Raw genomic sequence first — 23746 nt, forward strand, 5'->3', positions numbered from 1 at the left:
GTCTTCCTCACGGGTCATGTTTGTGAACCAGCTCATTGTTCCTGAGCTTATCTCTAAGTGTGACGCTCAGAACTGGACGTGATGCTGTACAAAGAGTACAAACCATCTCCTGTATCTTGCATACCCGTAACTGTATCCAAGAAAGCTTGCGGTCGTATCCCAGTGCAAATTGGCACTTGACTTACAGAGCGGTAAACTAATTTCTGAGAGTTGGAGCAATTGCAACCACCCAGAAGACTCCCAGTCCGGAGGCCAGCTGGAGTTGCTGGCCTTTCCCCTTCCCTCCTCCAGCAGGCAGAACCAAGGTATGCACGGAAAAGTCATCCAAGTGCCACGATTTGCAAGCTGGCATGTTAAAGTAACTCAGCACTGGTTATTGGCTTCCATCACTCACAAAAATTGATTCGTTGTATCTACAACTTTTCTGCAATACTGCACTTTTTCTTCGCACGTTTTATTTTTTCCAAGCTAAATGCTGTATTTACAGCTGTATTTTTGTTCCTTCGCCATCGATCCAACACCAAATGAACCGGCCAGAAGTTTTGCCAGCCCTTGGCGTCACTTTCAGTTTTTATAATTGCATTCAACCAGCCCATTATCTAAGTGATTAATGGAAACAATAAAATGAGACCTACAAAGGCCTCATCTGAAATGCCTCCTCACTTGGACAACAAGCCACTGGTAATTAATTTGAGCACAGCACAACAAAGCAGCAGTGTTACCACTTTCTGGTCTGGGAGGTATAGGAGTCGCACATGGAACGGCATCAAAAACCTTCCAAAAGCAAAGATGATTACATCACCTACTTCCTCCTTGCATTCACACACCCTGTTCATGCCTTCAAAGCCAGGCAGACGTTGGACACGAAAACGTTTTAAAAGTATACCGTGAGATACTCAGCAACAACTCGCTTCTCAGCTAAATGCCCATCGAGATGTAACGCCCATCTGTTCAAAATGGAGACCGGAATTTGGTGACCAATACTTTATATGATACCAGAAAATGCCACATGCCCTTCTGTCACTGCAGCACAAAAGAAATCATCCAAGTATAAAAGGTAGCAAATTATCTGTGCTCACAGAAAACACAGCATCAGTCTTCAAAATAGCTGGATGAAAGCCTGTAGGATAGCATCAAAGCATGCAGAGCACAAAACTATGGTTTACCTTCCAAATTTCAAAAGACGTGAGACATTACAAGAAAGAAAAAGAAACTTACAAAGTGCTGTTCATGATTTCCCCGATGATAGATCTAGGAGAAAGGTTTCTTTTTAATTTCACTAAAGTCACTGAAAAAAGTCAACTAATACTTAGTGCTATGAAAATCCTATAAGAACACTTAATGAACATCTGATTCGTGAAGAACTTGTTTTCAGAAATTACGAAAAAATGCATCAAAGTACAGAAGGAGCTGCAAAATTTGTTTTTACTTCTTAGCCTGTGCAAAATTAATTCCCTTTTCTGTTCCTGAATAACTGACAAGAAAAACCAATTCCTCTTCTCATTGTTGACTTCTGCTTACAATTTCCATCTTGCTTATCAACTATTACCAAAAAAAAAAGAAAAAGCTTCCTCCTTCAACCAAGAACCATGCAAATAAAAAATCATGTCCCTTGCGTAAACTACCCATAGCTAAAAGACGAACCAAGGTCTGTGCTATTCTGCTGCTTCTGCGTCCAGAATAGAGCCCAAGCAACAAGCTTGTTCAGTACAGCCTCGTGACTACAGTTTAGCATCCACACTTCTACAGCAGGTCAGCCCCGTGTGAAATTGATGTACGAGTGCCAAAACATAAAGGAGAGACTGAGAGAAGCGGAGTGGGGGAACAAGACCTTCCAAGAGAGCATTTGCAAGGGCATAAAAAGGATTTAACACTAATTAATACATCCAGGCTGACCATAATTGAATGGAAGCTGAAGTAGAATGAAAATGACTAAAACTAGAGGCAAAATTTTTTACGTGTGAGTTGTCTCCTGTTCACTTGGAGTCACACTGAAGCATTAAACAACCAAAAAATCCCTGGACAAACACGCAAGAAACTTGACACAATACACTGACTTTGAAACATGCTTTGAAAAATACCTAGCATGTGGGCAAGCACCTTTCTCAAACAGTGTCCTAACAGCTTCTTCCATGGAAGGGTCTCTTGTAAGATATATAAAGGGTCTCTTGCTCACAGATACATATAAATTATACAAAGTTTTTTTTCTGGTTTGCTTGCTGATGCCTTAGTATGCCTTCAGCTAGGGTGAAGCAGACCTCTATCACAAGTGACAGTGCAACCCGTTATATCTATATATATATATACATATCTATAGGGCAGTCAAAAACTAAAAGGATTCAGAAGCAGAGGGCAAAAGGGGAGAAAGACTGCTACACGGGTTTCTTTCCCAAAGCTCCCATTGATTTTTGTTTTGTGGGAGAAGGCTTGTGGCAGGAACCAAGTACCTCTTTCCCCTTACATGCCACTCTACCAACTTCTCGTCAGCTTTTTGAGCTCCCAAGACACAGAACTATTTCAGGGAAGCAGTTAACTGTGTATGGACTGCATTTCGGGAAGCTGCAGACACTGGTTTGAAAGGACGTCTGCTAGCAAGTACCAAGAAAACATCTCAGATTCCTCAAAACGTGCAAGGAACGTCACACCTAAAGAACACTCCCAGGATAAAATTCCTACATAAATCTCAGGCTTAACGTATGCTTATAAAAATATGGAGGAGGGGGCAGAAGTGGAAAAGGAAATACCCTTATTGAAATGACATGTTTTGCCTCAATATATCGATCGCTTCGGCTGAAAGCTGGATTTCAGACAGAGGGAACATCTGCCTATATTTTTTTCAGAAGCAAGCCTCTCAATCAAAACTGAAAAACTTAAATAAACTCAAGTTTAAAAATTAGCAAGGAACCAGGGGATTCCTTCCCCATTCTGTAACAGGTAGGTAGTGTCTCCCTTGTACAGAGGTCAATCTGTAACTAAATGGAATGCCAGCAGGATTTTGTGCACCGTATAATCAGATTTTGCTATCCAAGTAAATACCAACTGAGTGATGTAGAACAAACTTGTTGAGCATTTTTTCACAGAAAAAAAAAAAAAAGTCAAGGTTATTTTATAAAGAACTGGTTCTCAAACGCATCAACAAAAGTGCTTCACACTTCTTTTCATCTTTAAAGACACATTTCCTTATACCCCCACAGAAAGATAAGAGATCCCATTACAAGCTATTCTATGTCACGCCCATAACTAATCTAGACAAAGGAACATCCATACAGTAAATTAATCTAACTGGAACTGGTTTAGGAAAAAAATCACAGAATCACAGAATGGTTTGTTTTGGAAGGGACCTTAAAGATCATCTAATTCTACCCTCCTGCCATGGGCAGGGACACCTCCCACCAGACCAGGTTGCCCAAAGCCCCATCCAGCCTGGCCTTGAACACCTCCAGGGATGGGGCATCCACAGCTTCTCTGGGCAGCCTGTGCCAGGGCCTCACCACCCTCTGAGTGAAGAAATTCCTCCTTATATCTAATCTAAATCTACCCTTTTTTAGTTTAAAACCATTACCCCTTGTCCTATCACTACACTCCCTGACAAAGAGTCCCTCCCCATCTCCCTTACAGGCCCCCTTTAGGCACTGGAAGACTGCTATAAGGCCCTATAGATACAAAGGCCCTACAGATATAAAATACAAGATATATAGATATAAAATATAAGGCCCTGTAGATACAAAATATCTATTACTTCCATCTTTTAGGACAATGCTCAAGAGACAACCCACGACACTAACAGTTACGCCTAGCTGAACAGCACACAAGTAAAGGTACCCCCCAACATAGAACAAGGAGACCATTTCTGCATACTTCCATCATACTTTCAAAACCTTACAGGGAAATTTTTCAGAACTACTCAAATGCCTTCCCATACATGGGGTGGTCACTTCAGCAGTAAGACTGATCATTTAGGAGTCTAGGACCCATATATTAATAAAGTCCTCAAAAAAATCAGGCAAAAGAGCAAAGCCACTACTATTTATTTGCAAAAATAAATAAATAAATAAATAAATAAATAAATAAATCAGAGTTAAACTGAACACTAAGTCACAAGGAAGATAGCAATATCACCATACTGTGCAATGTTACCCTTGAGGTCCTGGTCCCCAAAGCCATTTGCTTAACACAAACTTTGACATCCATCACAAAGCATGGGGTGACATACAGTGTAGTTCAAAGGCAAAGTAATACACAGGATCTCCAGTTGGCTGGTAAGAAACTCTGATAGTGCTTTTAAAATGTAGGGTGCAGCATGCACGTGGCAAGGAGGCACCTCTTCCACCCATGTGCCACAGCCCTGAACCTCCCCAAAAGCAGGTGCTTACACCCACTCTCCTAAAACCAGACAGGTCACACAGCAGCCAGGGTCCAACCTGCACTTTCAGCATTTTCATTAATGGTTTTAGCCACCCTACAAGCAAACAGGCCACTGCCAAAATTTGAAGCAGAGAGAAAAGTGTCCTTCCAGCTCTCCTTGGTCTGCTTGAAAAAAAAAGACTTGAGGTTTCCGTTGTACTGGAAACCAGCACAGCTGGACAGGCATGCTTTAGTTTATCTGCCAAATCAAGCCCTCCAGAGAAAATGGGCAGAGGATCATCATAGCACCCGGACCCAAATCCTCCTGCGGAGATGCCCAGCTCCTCCCCAGCGGGTGTTCCTCTCGGCTGGAGCAGAAGCTGCAGGCAGCTGGGGCTCTGTCGGAAAAATGATAACATAAGACGTCTCTGGGGACTGTGATGACTGGTGGCTGCTCTGGAGGACCACTCAGAAGAGCAGTCTGCAGCTACACTTACCTATATTATGTCAAAGACCTGTGTTAAGTACTTGCTCTCTTTATTGAATCAGGCTGGGTTATTTTTGTTAGACACAACCACCACCGATGCTGGATTCAAGGATTTACAACTACACCGACAGACCCTCACCCCAGCACAAAGCTTTAAAGCATGATGCATGCCTCTGAATGCATCCTCAGGAGCTCAGCACTGCCTTTTACTGCTGCTCACTACCTCTGTTCCCCCATCAGAAACATGAAGGCTGCAAGAAAAAGAAGCCTGGGAAACAAAAGCAGCAGCTTGGCAAAATGCATACCCTACTCAACAGGATGAAGTTCTTACAAAGAAGTGGAAGGAGCTAATGGTGCAGGTTGCTTCCCAGCAGACGCAGCTTTGCACTGAGAGTTAATAGCTACAAGTGGCACTCTCAGCTGCTCAGGCATGAGAATTTGGAGGGGGGAAAAAAAGGAGAGAAAAAAAAAGCATCTGTATCAGAAGGGTAGTTTCTTGCCCATGGCAAGACTAGGAGCTGAGATGCCCTGAGGACCCCCTTGGCACATCTTCACCCTGATCTCCTGCATCTTGGCAGGGCACCCACTCATCCCGTAGAGGCTGGACACAGCCCAGGACACTGGGTAGGGAGCTGCTGCTTGCCAGAGGTGGCTGCTCCCAGCAGAAACATCTGGGGCCTTCTCTACATCTTGATACGATTCTGAAGTTCAAACCACAGGTGTTTAGCAGGTTGTTACTTTCACTCAGGCCTCCCTAAAAGCTATGTTTATGTTAGATAAGAGCAGCACGAGTTGTGAAGGCCACCAACTGGCTTAACGCCTTGGCTCGACACCGGACATTGTCTTGTTGGATTCTGCTAAATTATATAAACAGGTTTTGATACAATGCAGCTTCCAGACAGAGCATCTCTCAAGAGGCTTTCTTCCACCCTCCAAAATAAAAGCCACACAACTTATTTGTGTAAGCACGTAAGAAATTTCAGTGTAACGGCCTACTGCTCTGAGTAGTTATTAACCCAGTTATTAACTCGAGCCTTTCAGTTACTTTCAGTCTGTGCTTTGTCAGATCAAACACTGCCACGACGTAATTTTTCATCTTCCTTTTTTTATTATTACTTTATTTTTAAATCTTGAACACAGAAATGAATGGAAGCACATACTTTAATCGCCGTCCCCAGCCTGCGTGCTGGGCAAGAGCGTGGCCTGACCTGGCTCTTGCGCCATGGCGACGCAGGCCGCACTCGCAGCAAGCCCCGCCAAATGCCTCGCTTCTCTCCTTGCAACAAGTGTGAATGGAAAGGGCTTTCTACCTGAAAACCTACAGGAATTGGGACACGCAAGCTCACAGCTCCGTAAATTACCCGACACGACATGGGATGGGACGCTGCTCCAGGCACTGTGATAAAAAGCCATGCCTCACACTGTTGGCGAGTGGTGTTAATAACACTAAAGGGAAGGAGCCAGCGTTACTAAAACTCTGCCACCAGGCACGCTCAATGATTTTCCTGTCTTTTTGTGGTCCATTTGGACTCCACAAGAGGAAAATAAAGAGCTGCTGTAGCTGTTGACTGGCTTACAGCACTGCACAGGCTGGTGGTCTAAGCAGATGGGGCCCAAATCCCCCTCTCCATACGCAGGTGCATCCTCGCCTTTAATACAAGGAGGCTGAAATACAGATAAAACAGGCAGGCAGAAGGAGCCAGAGCAGCACATACAGAGTCCGGAGCAAAGCTGGGGGTGAGAAATGTGAGTGTTGAGCTTTGCAGGATGAAGCCTGGCCTCCCCATTGCAACCCCTGCTGCAGGAGGCAGCCCCCAGGCCAAGCACTCTGCTGGGAAGAAGCCACCTGCACAGGAAAAGAGCTTATAACATGTTACTGGAAACGCGAGGAAAAAAAAAATAAGAAAGGAAAGGGTAGAGGGAAAAAACCTGCCGATCTGAATTCCAGCTGTGGGCAAGGCTAGATAACATTTTGATGAGAGTTCAAGCTTTCAGTAAACTATTTGCATTTCCCCCGTCCTTGTGCAAGGTTCCAGATAGCTTGCCCTTAAAAAACAAAGTCATAAATACAGACGTTGGGCACTAATAACTATCCTTTATTAACACGGTTGATGTGTCATCTTCCTTTCCTCAATCTACTGCATCCAAAATACAAGTTTTTTTTTGTAATTAGAACTCAAATTTAACCTTTGTCTATCAGTAGATACCAACATGCTCTGTTATCTTACTCATATTTTAATCTGAAAAGGCAACTTTCCCTGATGTTGGTAGATGGACGGTTTTGAGGGCTATATCAGGACAGATCTTTTAATAAGCTACCCGCTTTGCCTTTCACCCCTCCAGAAGGTTAAAAAATATATATAATGCATTTGCTTTCTCTATTAAAAACCCAAGCCTTGACTGCATTTTGACCCTCTCCTGTTAAGAGTGCAGCAATAGATGAGAACAATCAAGATGGGATTCCTGCCTTAGCCATGGGAACCTTCAACTTCTGTGGTCTTCCTGCTGCCTTTCTCTGAATGTACGATTTATTTATTTTTTAGCCTGACCTTGGGAGATGAACAGGACTAATAAAAGCTGATGTATGCAAGACAATTACAGTATTATTTGGACTGATGAGTATGAAAGAGCAGCAAAACATCTTTTGCTTTTTAATTCCCACCTCCCCTCCCCCCCTGAAAAAAAAGGACATAGAGCTTACCAATAGTCATCTTGTTATGTGCATTAAGATTTCAAAATCCAGTCAAGGGGAAAACAAGGAACAGAGCTCTTACCATGTAATTAGTCAAGATCTCTACTCACAAGCAGGATGCTCTCTATAGATCAGTTTGAAAAACAGCATCCTGCAAGAACGCTATTTAAAAGAGAAAATAAAATAAAGATGGGGGGGTTGCTCAACTACTGGCAATAGCTTAAGTGTATTTATTATGCCTACCACATTTATTTTTATTAAAAGAATAAGGTTCATATTCACATACAGAAGATGTCTCTTTTTGCCAGGGTATTATTTGATATTTAAGGTTGAGAACTGTAAGGGCTTATAAGATCTTAAGGAGAAACAGATTTCTCTTTAAAATGTTCATCTTCTGAGAAACAAAAAACATTTAGGACCACATCCATCTTGGAAAATGCCCTAAGACGAAAACAGTTGGAGGTTGGAAGAATATGTGCGGGAAATATAACTAAATTTAAAAAAAAAGGTAAAACAGGAACAAAATATAATTTTTATTGATCTATTTCAAGCAAGAAGTTGAAGAAGCACTGTATCTCAAAAAATAAAGACAAAAAGCTGCTTGAAACAGTTTACAGACTTCGGAGTTTATTTTAAAATTTTATTTAGCATTATTTATAAAAGGAAAAATTCACAATTACTTAGAAGGATCTTGAGTGCTTTTTATATACTAAGTGTGTGCAATGTGAAGTACTGTGTAACCAAACCGCAAAGTTAGCTGCTTGGAAGGAGTGAAAAGCTACTCTTAATCTGGTGCCCACAATGAAAACATTCCCAACAAGTTTCAGAACATGCAGCTTTGCTGTCAAAATGCACAAAATGAATCTGATCAAACAGGAGGGTGAATGAAGCTTTCAACACCCCCCAATAAAAACAGAAGTAGTGATTCACTTACATGCTAAGCCATCGTGCACTATTCTACCATAAAGGATTTGACTACTGATGGCATCTGAAGCTTATCATTAACACGTAACCTTGAGCCAACAACACTGGCAAGTACCAGATCCATCTAACTTAGACCTATTAATCGTGGCTAAATGACAAGTCTTTTTGTCATTATATAGGGAGGTCTCCACTAACGGCCAAAAAAACCCCAAAGCTATTACCAACATAAATTAATGAGCTAATTATTTTAGGAAAAAAAACCCTCTGATTTAAAATTAAATTAAAAATTAGTTGCTAATTAAAAAATATAATTCAGTTTCTACAGAGTATTTCTAAAACATTAGCAATTTCCTTCTTGAGTCTCTAATCCAACAAAGGTCTCAAGTAGAGATCCAGGCTAACTGGCAAGTTAAACATTTACTCAAAAAGCATATCCCTCGGGAAGACAGGAAAAGAACTGCACCGGTCAGGTAATGAACAGTTAAACACTGCCTCCATCATTTTTTGTACCTACTGTTTGCAGACCTGCTGTACACTCAGTAACTGCCCTAGAAGACAAATCAAATAACAGTAGCAAATATAGTCTCTCTCTTACCAACATCCGCTCAGAGTCCAAGTGAAACACACTACTCAAAGAAAGAAAGGCAGATATGGAAGGAAAGCACTTTCCTGTGATAGATCTCCTCTAGTCCATCCTTCAGGAATTAAATCCAGATAAAATACACCCTGGAGCTGTGCTAACTTACTCCTATGTAATGGATAAAATGCCCCACGTAAGGAGAGAGAAGCGTCCTAGAGAAAAAAAAATGCAACCATGAGAATAGGGCAATAAAACAGATGTCCTCTCATAGGTTCAGGGAAAACATCACGTTGCAGGAACAAGTAGAAGGGCAGCTCAGGTGTGGCATAATCCTGGCACTGCCATTTCACTCTGCTTAAAGCAAATTATGTCGGGTGGTCCACAGCACCATCTGCACACTCTACTTATGAAATCTAAGTCTCCTCATTGTGTTTTTTTTTTTTTCACCCTGTTGATCCTGGACGGACTCTGAGTGAAACACAGCTTGAGCATATGCAGCCTCAATGCAGGAGCTGAGACCCTCTCTGATGGAATCACCTGTTTTCATGAAACATACAGGGTCTTTACCTCTTTCAAACATCTACCCTTCTGTCAAATCTAGCTGGAATTGGCCAAGGCTCAAGTTACTGAAGGGAAAAGAAAACAGATAACATTCTCACTTAAGCTTTGTTTCACCAGCAAAGCAAACAAAACCAAAGTTATGGCTCTCCAGCTTGGCAGACCATATTCTGGAATACAGTAATATTTCACTGACCTTCGTCTCTGTCGTTCTGGGAAAGGCAGGAGGCAGGTACCAGTAAGCTGTCTCTACGTTCACGTAAAGCAAGAATTGAGACCCAAGCTCGGCACCAAAAGGAAACAGACTTACCAGCCAAGCCAAACTGTTTCTCAGTACAGGTCTCCATTTTGATTGTCCCAAGTAAAAAATCGGGAAAAAAATAAAATAAAAAATAAAATAAGCTGCCTACCTCCAGCTATGCTTAATGCGCCTACACACTTGCTCTTTTGTTACAGGACTCTAATTTCTAATCCCTTCTTAAATACTGATATTTCCAAACTGTTTCAGAGACTGTCAGAACTTACAGTTCCCTTAGAAAATGTTTTCTAAGGCAGGAGCGGCTCGGCTCTGCCAGCCAAAAGAGATTTGTGCAAGCCTGTGCGCTGGAGATTCGGCAAAATGATTCACCTGAAAGCAAACCAGAGAGCGAAGCGGTGTGTTTTGGTTTAAGCTTGCAAGCCTCTGCCGCGGAAAGCTCGGGCACGAGGAGTTAATAGTTGTGGATCTGAAACTCATGATCGTCCTGGACCCAAATCAAGCAGCTGTAAAAGGTTATTTTTAACTCTGGAAATTAATCCACGTCGCCCTTACGATCACAAAAGGGGGTGGCCTGCGAGTTCCTCGCGGGGGGCCGGGGAAAATCAGAGGGCAGAGGTTTGCCTAAGGCTCCCATCCACTTCACCAGGGCTGGCATTTTGTTAGCAATGCAGGGGTAACGTGGGACCTAGGAAGCCCAAAGGAAGTTTTTAGGAAGCTGCGCCCGGGCTAAACTGCTATAAAGTAATAGTAATAGTGCGGGAAGCGGTGTAAGGGGCAGCGAGAGGTTTCACTAACACCAAAATGAGAGCTGATAACGCAGGCTCTTTCCCTCGCCGCGTACAACACTCCCTGTGCACACACCAGACCAGCCCCCCGGACACCCAAACCGCCCTAAAAGTCCCGATTTCTCCCCGAAAGCCCGAAGCAGCCTCAGGCACGGGCTGCACCACCGGTGCCTCAGGACCCCCCCGCGCCGAGCCGAGCCGAGCCGAGCCCGAACAAAGAGGCCGCTCCCGCCTCCCCGCAGCCCGCCCCGGCCCCGCCGGCACCGGGCACCCTCCCGGAGCCCCCTGCCCGTGCCCGGCGCCCCCCGGCCGTGCCCCGAGGTACCCGTGAAGCGCCCTCCGGCGTCGCCGTGCCCCCGACGGCGCTGCAGCACGAAGTAGCCGCTGCTCTTCTGCGTGACCCAGAGCTTGAGGGCGTTCTTCAGCAGCACCTCCTCGGGCTTCAGCCACATGGCGACCCCCCCGTCCCCGGTCCGGGACCCCTCGGCTCCGAGACCACCCCCCCCCCCCCCCCGAGCCGCTCTCACATCGCCCCCCGCGGGCTCCGCCGCGCCGGCTGCCTCCGAGCGGGCCCGGCCGCCGGGGAGGGGCCGGAGGAGGAGCCCAGGGGCCGGGGGCGGGGACCCCCGGTTCCATATCCATCATTTGGGCAGCTGGGACCCCCCCCCCCCCAGCAAAGGGGATTTGGCCGAAAATCCTACACCTGAGAGAGCTCGGGAGGCTGTTCTGGGAAATCTGATTTCCCGAGTTCCCTGTAAGAGGATTCGTGCAGGCAGCGGTGGCTGGGCTGTGGGAGGTGGACGCGTGGATTCGCGTCCGGCTGCCAGTGGAAATATTTAGCAGGCAAAAGTGTCGCTGGCCGCAGTCTGGTAAACACTGCGGGATCTGCGTCTTTTTACGATTTCGGCGTGAAGCGATGTTTTCATCTCCATAGCAAGCAAGCGTTGTGAGCGTCCTACTCGTCGGATGTAAAAATAAAGGCTAATAAAAGGAGGAGATGATGGGCGTCCACATTACAAAGTCTTTAAAAATTCATGAGAGTGTAAGAAGGGGTTATTTCAAAGGCTCTTTCAGGATAAGAATAGCTCAAGAGTTTCCTGTTCCCCCAAAATGATCCTGAAGACATGTAAGTCTTGGCATTTCAATGTTCAGTGAGGTGTTTCTTCCCTTTTCAGATAGTTGATTATTAACTTCCATTCTTGTTTTTCGGAGTTTTTTTACATTCAGCTCTGTTTTTTGAGCACACTGGTTTGAGTCCTATGTGGGAAGAGGACCGAGAGGACTGCTGACCGTTGAGGTGCTTTAGACCTCGAGAGTTACACAGCATGTTTCAGCATCCCATCACGCACGTTGCCTTCGTTAACGCCGTCGTGAGATACACTGAGCCCAACCAACAGCACTTCTTCAAAGCCACAAGCTCTGTAACCACATCAAAGTCGGCCTGACAATCGTTCAATCAAAGTGTTACAACTCATGCTTTCTATCTGAGCAGTTTCTCCAACACATGGCATCTGTGGAAGGAGGTTGGCAAAGAACCTCTTAGAGATGGCTTTGGAGAGGGAAAAAAGGGGGTGGATGAGAAGAGGGAAAACTCATCCTGGATGACAGAGTAAATCAAAGCACTCTTTAATATATGATGTAATAAATACTTGGCATACATTGGAAACAGGAGTGTACATCTTTCTCAACACGGCATCGCGTGCAGATTTCCCTTTCTCAGGGAAGCCAGCAGAGCATGCCGATGCTCCCGAGCCACTCCAGCCTGAAGTCGTACAGTGCTCACCACCTGCCATAAACTGCCAGCTCAGGTGTTTTGAGCAGTTCCTGGCCCTTGTTGTAGCACGGCCCAGGTTTGTTCACACATGCCGTTCCTTGGGCTCTTTCCTGCCTCTCATAACCTCTGGCAGAAGGGCAGCCGCAGACATGGGGAAGCAGAAGCACAGCCGCCTTGGCACTGAACCGGCGCCAGCAACCTCGAGGTCAGCAGGGGTGGCGGGAAGGAGCTGAGCATGCTTATTGTATTATTTAACCAAGAACCTGCAAGGAAAAAGCCCATACACATATATGTCCCTCGTCACCAAATGACGCAGCCTCTACCTGCTAACTGGAGAGCCTTTGGGAACAGCTGGTGGAAGGTTTGTGTCTGTGGAGAAAGCCCTGCAGTCATGCACTGGCTGTTTCCATTCTATGTGAACTGGATCTGGACCTGAGGATCTTCTGAAATCTCACACGGAGAAATAGTTTTATAATGTTGGTGTCTGGAGAGGTAAACAAAACCAGAGAGGATGGGCATCTGATAGATTATTAGACACAAAACAGCATGCTGTGAAGATATACACCTTGCTGTGTATTTTCTTACACAGTCTAGGAAAGAACAGAGCTATCTCACACTGCATTACTCAATTTCCCAAAGGTACTTAAGCTTAGTAGGCTGAAAAAATAACTTCAGAAATAAATTAAGATGTAACTGAAAGGAAAGAACTGAAATAAAATGAGGTTTCTGGCCTGCATTCGGTTTATTTATAATGCTGCGTATCACTGCTAGATTTAAGCCACAAATAGCAAAAGACAGGGAGTCTGCCTTTCAGACTGTACTGGAGCAAATAATCAATCGCACCTGAAATAAACTGCAGTTGCAGAGGGGGCATCGTAAACTGCATAGCTCACGAGGGTCTGAGACAGCGTACAAAGGGAGCAGAGGGAAGTCACGGGGAAGACGTTACCTTCTCCTCTTGCTTTTTTCACTGATTTCTTTCCTAACCCCTCTTGGTTCATCTCTTTCATCCATAAAGCACATGTGTAACTTTTCCTCTGAATATCACCAAGGTGCTCGGAGGAGGTGGATTCCTCACATGTATAAAATGAGTTGTGCATCTATGGGAAGGAAACAAGTAGCCACAACGGTCTGGCTCTCCCGTCTGTCTGGCCACTGCGGAGAGTACCGAAGCCTCTGAGACGGCATTGGTGGGTGCTGGCTCTGGTAGATCAGTTGTCAGCAGGCATCAGTGCACCTACTTTTCATAGTCACGTGTCCCCTTGAAGCCACACGCCAATTTGGAGGTCCAGAGCCCTGTGGCTGAAACCATTTGACTCCCTGACAGCAGGAAAGAGATTTTTCTAAAGATCTGAACCACATCTCTTCAGATTCTCTGTATTAGTACTTGGCTGGAAAGTACTTATGGAAAAGACCTTATCTCCCAGCCACACTGATATAAGGAGCAGGCATACACACTTGGTCAGCACCCAGCAGCAGTTTTAAGCACTCAGCACCGTTAAGTTCTCGGGGTCACCTTCGAAAGGACCCTCGAAATCCATCCCCACTGCTAAGACTGCCAGGCTTTCCACGTAAATTGAGATTGTATTTCCTGCGTTGTAGAGCCAAATGGCCCTCACAGACCAGGCAAATAGCAATCCTCTTCTATCAACGTCTGAAGGGACCATGCTTGATATATCATATTAATTTCAGAGTACTTCAGTGCTTGAACGACGTAGATCTAGTGGAGACAGTTTAAGAAAAGAACAACAGAAATGATTAAAGGTTCAAAGCTGCCTTGTGAGCTCAGACTGGGTGTGTTTGATATATGTGTACCTTGGCTGAAAGTGACAACTGAAGTGTAGCGCAAAATAGCTGCCCACAATTATCAGTGTGTTAAACACAAAGAAAGAAGATGATGTATTTCCTGTGTTTAAAAAGTAATTCACTAAGGCAGTAAGAGAGATGTTTTTTTTGAAAAGGAAAGGTTAAATACTATGAAAATCCCGTGACCATGATTTTTATTTTATTTTTTTTACTGTGCTGAATAGCGTACCAAGGAACCAGAGTAATTTTAGAAATAGTAAAAGATGGATCATTCTCTCTAATGTAACTCAGGGATCAGATAGATTAGGCAACTGACTAAATGCCTCCCGTGCCCAGCTAATTACTTCCTTCACTACGAGAAATCCCCTACAGGAGGGGATTTTTTAAGGTGCTTTGAAAGGCCTCTGCAAGGTTTTTCTCATCAGACACCCTCCCAGACATTGTCCTGTCGGAAAGGGGCCATGTTTGCTTCTCACTTGCAGAAAGCCCACTTCAAATTTGGCAGAAACAAGAGGGCCCGAAGGGAAATCGTGGTCATTCACAAGGAGCTCCCAGCTCCTGGCAGCAGGCCTCCATCAAAACCATACTGCAAAGCCCTTTCCTTCTAGACATATCAGACCCTGGGAATCTGCAAAAATAATTATTGAGCTTAGATGCATTAAAAAGATTCAAACACAAGACACACCTGAGTTTGAAAGGATCCAGGAGATGGCAAAGGTTATCAAGGTCTTCTGCACCAAGGACTGTTGTGGAAATGCTGGAGCATTCTCAGCTACAACGTCCTGTAACAACGGGATTGCGAGAGCCTGTTAATGGTTACGAGTCCACGTGTTTTTGTCTTCCCACCTCTTCTTGTAAAGTAACAAACTGTTATGGCCTGTAATTAGAGGTTTCATTTATTACCTCTGATTAAATTAATGCCCGTGAAATAATGAAGATATAAGAAGATGTACACACTCTCAAGAGCAAGTGTAATTAAGCTACAGGCTACACTGCAAAAACAGATTAGAGGTCTTGACTCAGAGTTCTGTGCAATAATATCTCATGGCTTTTTCCCTGTCAACAACATCACAGGGAGCATTTTTATATTTCAGCTGGCCAAACTCATTCAAATACTAGGTCTTTTGATGAGCAACTTAGGACAAAAATGCCCAACATATTTTTGGTGCTGATTACACTTCTTGTTTTACTTCCAGCTTTGCTCCCTGACTTCCAGTTGCAGATCCCACTTCTGCAATTTAGGACTGCCAAGCCTCTTCTGGGAAGAAGGTGATTGAGGGGAAACCCAAGCAGCGGTTTCACTACACCCCTTCTGCAAAGGAGAGCACAGAGAGGATCTCTCTTCACCACAGCTTGCCAAACACCGTTGGTAAATGACCTCAGGCAGCCAAGAGAAGAGGCAGTCAGTGGTATGATGGAAAGAAGAGGGTACTTCTCATATTCCCACCCAGGACACCCTCCTCGCCTGTCCTGCAGGGGCCCAACCCCTTGTCTCAGAGTTATTTTCATTCCCAAAGACATAGCTATGGATATACCCGTCTTCACGAGACTTTTCTATGTTGCCCACTTTGACACTGAAATAAGATGCTGAAATTATGCTGGAACAAAAGGACAGGCATGCCCAGCCCCAAAAAAAGAAACTGCATTCCAAGAATACCATTTGCTTTTGGCACATGATAGTCACTGTATTGCAGTGGGAAGGGGAGAGCTCGCCTCCCAAAATATGTCGGCACTCCTTAAGGAAAATGAAACAAGCAGAAAATATTTTTGATAAATAAGCAGTGCTAAGGACGAGGGTGGCAGAATCAGAGGTGAAGGTGTAAAGGCTCTGTAAGCTGTGACAAGGCGAAAAGCCCAGAGTGGAAAGAGCAAAACTCCATAAACTGTGTTTCTGATTGCCATTTTTCTAATTGAAATTTTCTGTGTAGCAGTGGTGGTTTAGCTGGGAAAGCAAATGACCTTGATATGAAAAGGTATTGCTGAGCTAACACGCCACTTGAAGTGTGGCTGCTGGCATTCACTCATGCGGTACAGTCTCAAAGGAAGCCTGAAGTGGAGAGGCCAGGCTTAATAGCAACTTCCTCCAAGGCTGTTTCCTGATCCAAAATCCCTGTACTGTTTCAGCGTTCAAGATCAAAAAGTCTTCGGGGGTTCAGCAACAGATAGGTGGTTCTGGGAAGAAAAATAAAAAGCCTCCAAAAGTACGCCAGAATTGTTCATAGTGCCAAATCTTGTTTTCGTATGAAGATGGGCAGTGGTATTTCTGCCATAGCTATCTTTTGCTGGACCTGGGCACAAGCTGTCTGCACCAAAAGTCTGGCCTAGGGAGCTGGTCGAATTTACGTTTTGATTTGCTGCACTCGGAGCCAGAGGCTCTTGTTGCTTTCAAGATTTCCTTTAGGTGCTTAATATATTTTTGCTTTGAACATGCACACTCATGTGGACAGTAGAGCTTTTTTGAAGCCTTGAAATAGCCGTGCCTTTTTCTCAGTCAGCAATGACTCCAGGCACACGATGGTTACAAAACTGGAGGACATGAGAGCTTATGGTCTCATTTACAGTCACTGTGGTCTCAGTCCTGCCTGTACCAGCAGGACCCGATGCCGCACTACCCCATGGGATTTCTCATCACCTTGTGGGAGCTGGCAAACAGCTTTAAGACTGGCTAAAACTCTACTGCTTTCCATTTTCTCTGATCCCATTTGAAAGCCGTGGAGGAGACGGTATCTCCAGCGCAGAGCTCGACGCCTTGCTACAACCCGAGTAATCCCGGGGTGACCGTGGTGGTAGAAGCCACAGCTTTTGCTCACCCCTGAGCATTTCAACACACCTGTGGGGAAAGGCAGCTGCAAGAACAGCAAAACTGTGCTGCAAAGCAAACCCCAGATCACACAAGTGTCAGTGCTCTGCCACAGGCTTTAAAATGTGTATGTGAGTGCCTTTCAGATACGCTTTGAGGTAATTTTTCAGGCAATTTTTCCTCGCTTTCGCACATGAGGGGATCCCCAGAGGAGCATTTCTGTTTTGATTCTTACATCCTCCACTGATCTGCTATGACATCTGAGGCTGTGCTGAGACTTCTCGCAGCCCGTGGTTAATATTGCTGGGAAGGAAGCGTGCTGCACAGGCCTAGGACGGGGTTTGAACCGGCTGTCTTTGATCAGCACCATATTTCTGCTCCTATCTGACTGAGGCTTTTCTTTGCATGAAAACTCTGTGATTTCCTCCTGTTCGGGCTGCTGACTAATTTAAATGCTACTCTCTCCATTTCCACAGAACTCAAGGGTCGGCAAACAAGACATTAGTCTTCGAAGGAAACGTGCACAAAGCAATTAAAGCTGAGAATGCATAATCCCAATGAACATAACTAACTCTCTCTTCCTTTTTTATTATACTGCTATAATTTTTGTCTTATACTGCTATTTCTTTTTTTTCCACTGGATTTCCAGTTCCCATCATTTCTAATGAAGCCCTGTGTTATTTCCTCCTCACTTCAGCAAAGCTAGTAACTATATACACTTGTATGTCTTATATTCTTCGCAGGAATAAAATATTCATCACACACTTAGAGAAATGCATCCAAACCGCCTGCCTAGCCTTTATGGGAGATGTAGAAAGATCTGAAAACATGCTCTGCTTCCCTTCCCATTTGCACAGATGAATGGGTTCACTTGGGAACTCTTTTCTTTTAACCTTGGTTCTTCTTTGCCCTTTTTGTAAGCACCTTAAGCCCACACAATCTCTATTTCCATTCTTGCCACGGTGCAATGATGACAAATTAAAATGCTTTCATATATGTATTTCTCTCGCAAACCAGTGTATCCCTAAACATGTTGGGGAAACCCAACAAGCCAACAAAGCCTGAATCTTCAGCAGCTATTGTTGCTTTGAGCCCGCGGGTTCAGGCCTACCTTTGCAGAACTAATTGGCGTCCCGTTGACAACAATGGCAAACGAGCAATCAATCCCTCTGGAGTTCTGGTGCTGAGCAGCAAGTGGAGCTCTTAAAAGTAGTTTCTGCTTTTGAAAACTTTGGCTTTCAGCCAGAGCTTTCATCTCCTTATCTATAAAAATGGAATGCGGCTTAAATACCTCTCCAGCAGCTCGTGAAGATTCGTTAATGTTTATAAAACGCTTGGAACTGAAAAGCACCGAGTATTTCTGATTATTTATTAATTCCTGTTGTCTTGCACCTTTGCATTCCTTTCGCACGTCAAAGGGGATTTTGCAAGCAGCAGAACCAGCAAAACCTGTAACAACCTCCGCTCTCCTCCACACTTCCCTCCCCGTAGCCGTCTCCCTGTACCCTCATCCCCAAACCCCGCGTGGCCTTCACATTGGCAGTCCCCCCGTGCTGCAGTGCCTCCTGTCTCCTCTCCTTCCCCTGTGGTCCAGGGCTCCCTGTCAGGCCCCGTGTGGGGGTAGTGGATGCAGGAGAAGTGGCTGACCCGGGAGGCCACGCAGCAGAAGTGACGGCAGGCCCCTCAGCACGGCCCTTCTCTGCCCAGCCACCCGCTGAAGCGGTGGGCTTGGATCTCTTGAAGCTGGGTGTCCTGCGGGCCTCTGTCCCTCTCTCCCCTTTGGGTGAAATTAGCCCCAGGTGGAGGATTTAGGGGGAATGGGCAGGGGGAGGCTGCTATAGGGCTGTGGGAAAACAGAGCCGGTTTCTTCCTTTGTCTACAGGCATTTGAAACGCTCCGAATTTTCAGGTCAGAAATAAACTGTGCTGAGCAAGCTCACTTTTTACAGTTAAAACTGTTTATCTTAATACAGGACTGGCATTTCCAGGTGCTCCTTTTTGCAAGGCAGTAGTGACAGTGATACATGCATGTGAGCTGATACGCCCGTGGTGCAGATTTGGCCTTACGAAGGACACCGTGGCTTATCGCAGCAGCGTCTATATTCTCCTGCAACAGGAGTCGTTGTGAACAAAAGGGCAATAGGCAGATCCCAAACATTTTCAGAAGCATCTTCATGCCATCAGGCTGTTCTGTAGTAACCCTCAGCCCGTCTTCCTTTGTGCAAAGGGGGCACGAAGTTTACTCTGCAGGAATGGCCTGAGGAAGCTGAGGCAGAGTAAACCTCATGTCACATTTGCACAAGGGGAAGGATGTGGTAGAGTAAGGAGCTTGCTGGGGCATGCCGTCTTCTAAGGACAAAGGATGTACCTACAAAACTGTGGGTACACATACATGTGCACAGGTATTTCGTACGCCTGCATGGACAAAGCAGCGAGCCAGCTGGGGAGGTGCAGTGAAGCTGGCCGTGTTCACGCTGTGCCTGTTTTTGACCGAGGAGCAGCCCCAGGACTTGGGAGACCTGGTGCTTTCAGCCCTGCCACGTGTCTACAGCTCTGTCGGGTTACACCCCTGCCCACTTCTCGCTGTAGGACTTGCTTACCTGTGGAGGGTGTGGATACCAGGGTACACCAAGCGTGCCTGAAAGCACGCATTTTGTTCACAGCTGTATGTGGAAGTCCACGAGAGAAGCTTTGGGAGGGTGGTGAGGACTTCAAAGCCTCGCTAGCACGAACCACCAAGGGAACTGTCTCATTGTCTGTTGCGGAAAGACGTGTTTGTCTTTCCTCCGCCCCTGTTCACAAACGTTCCTAGCCCATTATTAAATGACCAAAAATAAAATGCTTCTGGTTCAGCATTTTCCCCCGTGTGTCCCCTCTAGCTGCTGCCCAGGCATAGATCCTGCACCAGTGACCGCACCGTTCCCGTTTTGGACTGTGATGTTATCTCAATGGGATGCACACAGAAGGCTCTGCCCATGAGGGGCATTTCAGCAGTGTTATTTTTTTAACCCCTACTTGATGGTGACAGCTCAAAGAAATTGGCAAAGAAATCATGTTGACATAGCAGAACAGAGACAGCTGCTGTTTGCATCCGCCCTCGCCAGCTGAGGTCTCTGGTGCCATGGGGTTGTGAAATTACATCAATATCTAGAGTAGGGGTGATGAGCAGCAGCCACGGAGTTATTGCACAGGGAGAGCCACCTTCGTGGAGCCCTGTGAAGAGCTCGCTCTGACACAAGAGGTGCTATAATAAACCAGGGAGAGGGGGCAGCGTGCAAATGAGCCATCACTACTGCCCGGGATGGCTGTGCCAGACCTAGGTAACCATTTCCATGTTGATTAGACACGTTTTAATGCTGCGATAGTAAGATGTCTGTGCTGTGGTCTCTGACGCCAAACCACAGGCTCCAGTGGCTAGTACACATGAAATAATAGCTGGCTGAGGGAGACTGCACTTTTCCAACTATACTGACAGAGTGCGGGCGTCCTTGGTGTGATCTCTGCAAGAAACACAGGAATGATTGGCAGGCAGGGGCATGGCTGGATAGATCTGCAGATGGTGGCTGATCACAGGGAAACATTTATGGACACAAGCACGGGATGCACAGTGCATGAAACAAGGATCCTGAGAAGAGCTAGTGTTTCCCTTTTGGACAAGACACTCAGTTTAATTCCAGTATAATATTTATAAATAGGAGGTTTCTGCCCATTATTACGTTATTTGACCCACCTTACCATCTTCTGTCCTAGCACGCAAAGTTATGTGCTGAGGTCAGAACACCTGATGGGAAAAAAAAGGTTTAATTATGTACGAAATACTTGCAGAATGGTTTCAGCTGCTGAAGGCAAAATGGCCCAGCCTTCTGACTTGTTTGGATGCCAGTGTGCTCCATGCATTTTTTGTTAACACCACACTCTGCACCTTCACAGCTTCCTCAAGGGTGTCAGTTAAGGACACTGGTCCTCCGCGATAGGTGGGGAGAGCAAGAGAAATCAGGGATGGCACATGTCCTCCTGTCTCTGCACTGCAAGTGGCATGCTTGTGTGCATCAGGATTTGTGTGTGTAAGTTTTATGCTGCAGGTACCATTCTTTCTTTCCCGTGCACTCCAAGGCCAACCACGTTTTTTAAAAATAACCAATTGAATCTGTGTCCAAAATCACTAAGCATCTGCAGAACAGGGAACTTTTATTCTTCCCCAGGAGATTCCTGCCAGGTAATCTTATCTAAGAAGAAAATGGTATTCTACTCCCTTGGGTAAAAACACTTCTTTTTTCTTAGTTGGGGAAAAAAATGAGAATTTTCTTATTTACATAAAAAGCAAATCTGTTTTTCCTTTTTCCTGTACGCCTTTCTTCCATAATGTGGGCATCATGCTACGTATCCCCAAGGTGTTTATGCACTTCCATTGCCACTGGGACTTAAAACACCAGCCACGGGGGACGATGCTGTGATACTGAAATATAAGAGCATGTTATGTCACAGTGGAAATACGAACTTATGTCACTAGGCCTATAATCATAGCTTCATTTTAAGACTATTTTCCAGACATCACTGCGAACGCAGGTAAATAGACAATTGTGCTACGTACATGTTACACGCTTCCCTCCAGCACAGAAACACACAGACACTGCTCAGGACCATACCCTACAGTGGAGCAGATGGGTGGTCAGGCAGCGAAGGAACAGGCTGGGCTTTTGCCTTGACCTGCACGTACTCGGTATGTTCAACAGGTAAAAGTCAACCAACAGTGACACTGAAAACACTCAGATTGCCCACAACTTAAGAAATGGGCAAATCTGCACTCTCTATTTGAGGTAACACGTGCACTTGTAAGAGTTTTATCAAATGACTGGTTAGATGTGGACCTATCCCTGTTTCCTCAGTGCACGTTACTCTTCGTAACAGGAATTACCTGGGAAACACTTGCCAACTAATGACAAAAAGGCGATGACCTCTTCTTTAGCACTAGTTTTGCATTTCTTTTCCACTCTGTTCCTTGAGCCATCACTGAGAAGCTCCCTAGAACTTCACCTTAAAACTCAGTAACTTTGGGATATAAAGGAAAACTAGAAGCATTCCCTGACCGACACTCCAACACGCCCAGCAGCCCCAGCTACTTCCCTTCTTCTCTCTCCCCATCCCTAAAATGCTGCCACGTACCCAGGAGAACCCCTCCAGGAACACCTGCGAGCTGCCTCTCCAGCCCCTCTCATCCTTCCAGGAGACAGCACGCATCATGGCAGTATGGCGGCTGCACACAGGTTGACTTGCCAGCACGTTGCTGCCTACCGGCTGAATTCAGCCAGGACTGACTTCTCCAGGGAGGGAACGGATGAGGTCTCTTCTCTGGCTCAGCCACTGATTTTCATAAAACTTACGCGCATTTAATATTTTTGAAAGAATTTTGCCTTTCGGTCAGATCTAGCTGAAAAAAGATTAATGGTCAGAAGTTGATGGGGGGAGGGAAGAGGGTTGATTTGATAGACTGACATATAGACAATGTGATTGCATCAGTCTCATTTCCTTAGGAAACTGGGCTAAAAATAAAAGGCCTTATTTGCCCCTGGGAATAAAGTAGAATGTCTCTCACATCTTTACAAAACTTTTGTTTCTATGTATACTTATAAATAGTCAGGATGGGAGAGGAAGTTTGCACTGGGTTTTGAGCAGAGAATTACAAGGAAGAGCAAGAGGTATGTGAATTTTAAAACCTGAGACCTTTTTAGACACGACAGCACGGCAACGAATGTGGGGTCTTGTACATTAACGCCACGTTATCCGTGTGTAAATTGTTGGCCTGCTAACCAACTGCCCGTTGGGCAATTTTTCACCCCACCACAAAATGAATGCACATCTCTTGCAGTGAAGACGGATGATGTGTCTTAGACCAAATCCTTCATGTACCTTGAAGTCAGCAGACTCTCACAGGTGTAAGTGAGCAACACAGAAGTTTCTGTGTTTGATCAGATTTACAGTCTAAAGATTCTTGTCTGACAGTGACCAAGACTAGCTGCTTCAGAGGAAATACTCCCCCAGAAGTCTCATCCATCATTAACGGGTTGTGTAAGCTGAAGAAGCACTTACACACCTTCTAAAATTCTCCTTTCTGCATTAACTAGGTATTTTTATGTTTGAAAACATCTTATTTTTTTTCTCCCAGCCTTGGCCTCAGTGATAGGCTGTGGCAGTAAGTTCTTTTTATGTATGCTGTATAGAAAACGCTTACTGTTTACAAAATCTGAAAGTACTACTTTTCAGTTTCATTGAACTGGCAGCATTTTGGAGATGTGCTTTTATAGTCGTACTTAACAGACAGGGAACAAAGTAGTTCCACATCCCCCAGAAACCTCTGATTGCTGCGAGACACAAGCGCCGACACAACATTGAAGAAGAGAAAAGAGTTTGTACAGAAGGAGCTGAGGGGGACTTCCATCATGAAGCATAAGCTGGCAGTGTAGAAGTGTTTGTATTGTCCATCTCCTTTGCTTGTGCACTACCTTTTCATTTTTGCTTCAATGGCCTATGCACGGAAGCCCCTTCTTCCTGAGACATGCAATTATTTCCATTACAGGAATACTTAACAAACACTGTACTAAGGACCACGTAAACATGTCATTAGAGATGGTCCTTATCCTGAAAAACTTAGGTTCAAAATATGAAAGACCAGCACAGTCTGGGGAAAAAAGGATGCAACACACTGCTAGAAGACAAGAAAAGGAACATATATTTTGCCTG

General features: G+C 45.1%; 1 protein-coding gene across 2 annotated transcripts in view; it reads right to left on the reverse strand.

Moving 5' to 3' along the window:
• Positions 1 to 11193, reverse strand: part of TBC1D8 (TBC1 domain family member 8) — a 48470-nt gene extending 37277 nt beyond the window's left edge. Inside the window, exon 1 of one of the 2 annotated variants that reach the window (XM_040535927.1) lies at positions 10955 to 11193. In XM_040535927.1, coding sequence (XP_040391861.1) covers positions 10955 to 11081 — 127 coding nt within the window. In that variant the 5' untranslated portion in view covers positions 11082 to 11193. The remainder of the gene's footprint in view (positions 1 to 10954) is intronic. The other variant, XM_040535938.1, reaches the window with a different exon arrangement.
• Between the last annotated feature and the right edge of the window lie 12553 nt (positions 11194 to 23746).

This window comes from Cygnus olor, chromosome 1, assembly GCF_009769625.2.
Source record: "Cygnus olor isolate bCygOlo1 chromosome 1, bCygOlo1.pri.v2, whole genome shotgun sequence".
NCBI lineage: Eukaryota > Metazoa > Chordata > Aves > Anseriformes > Anatidae > Cygnus > Cygnus olor.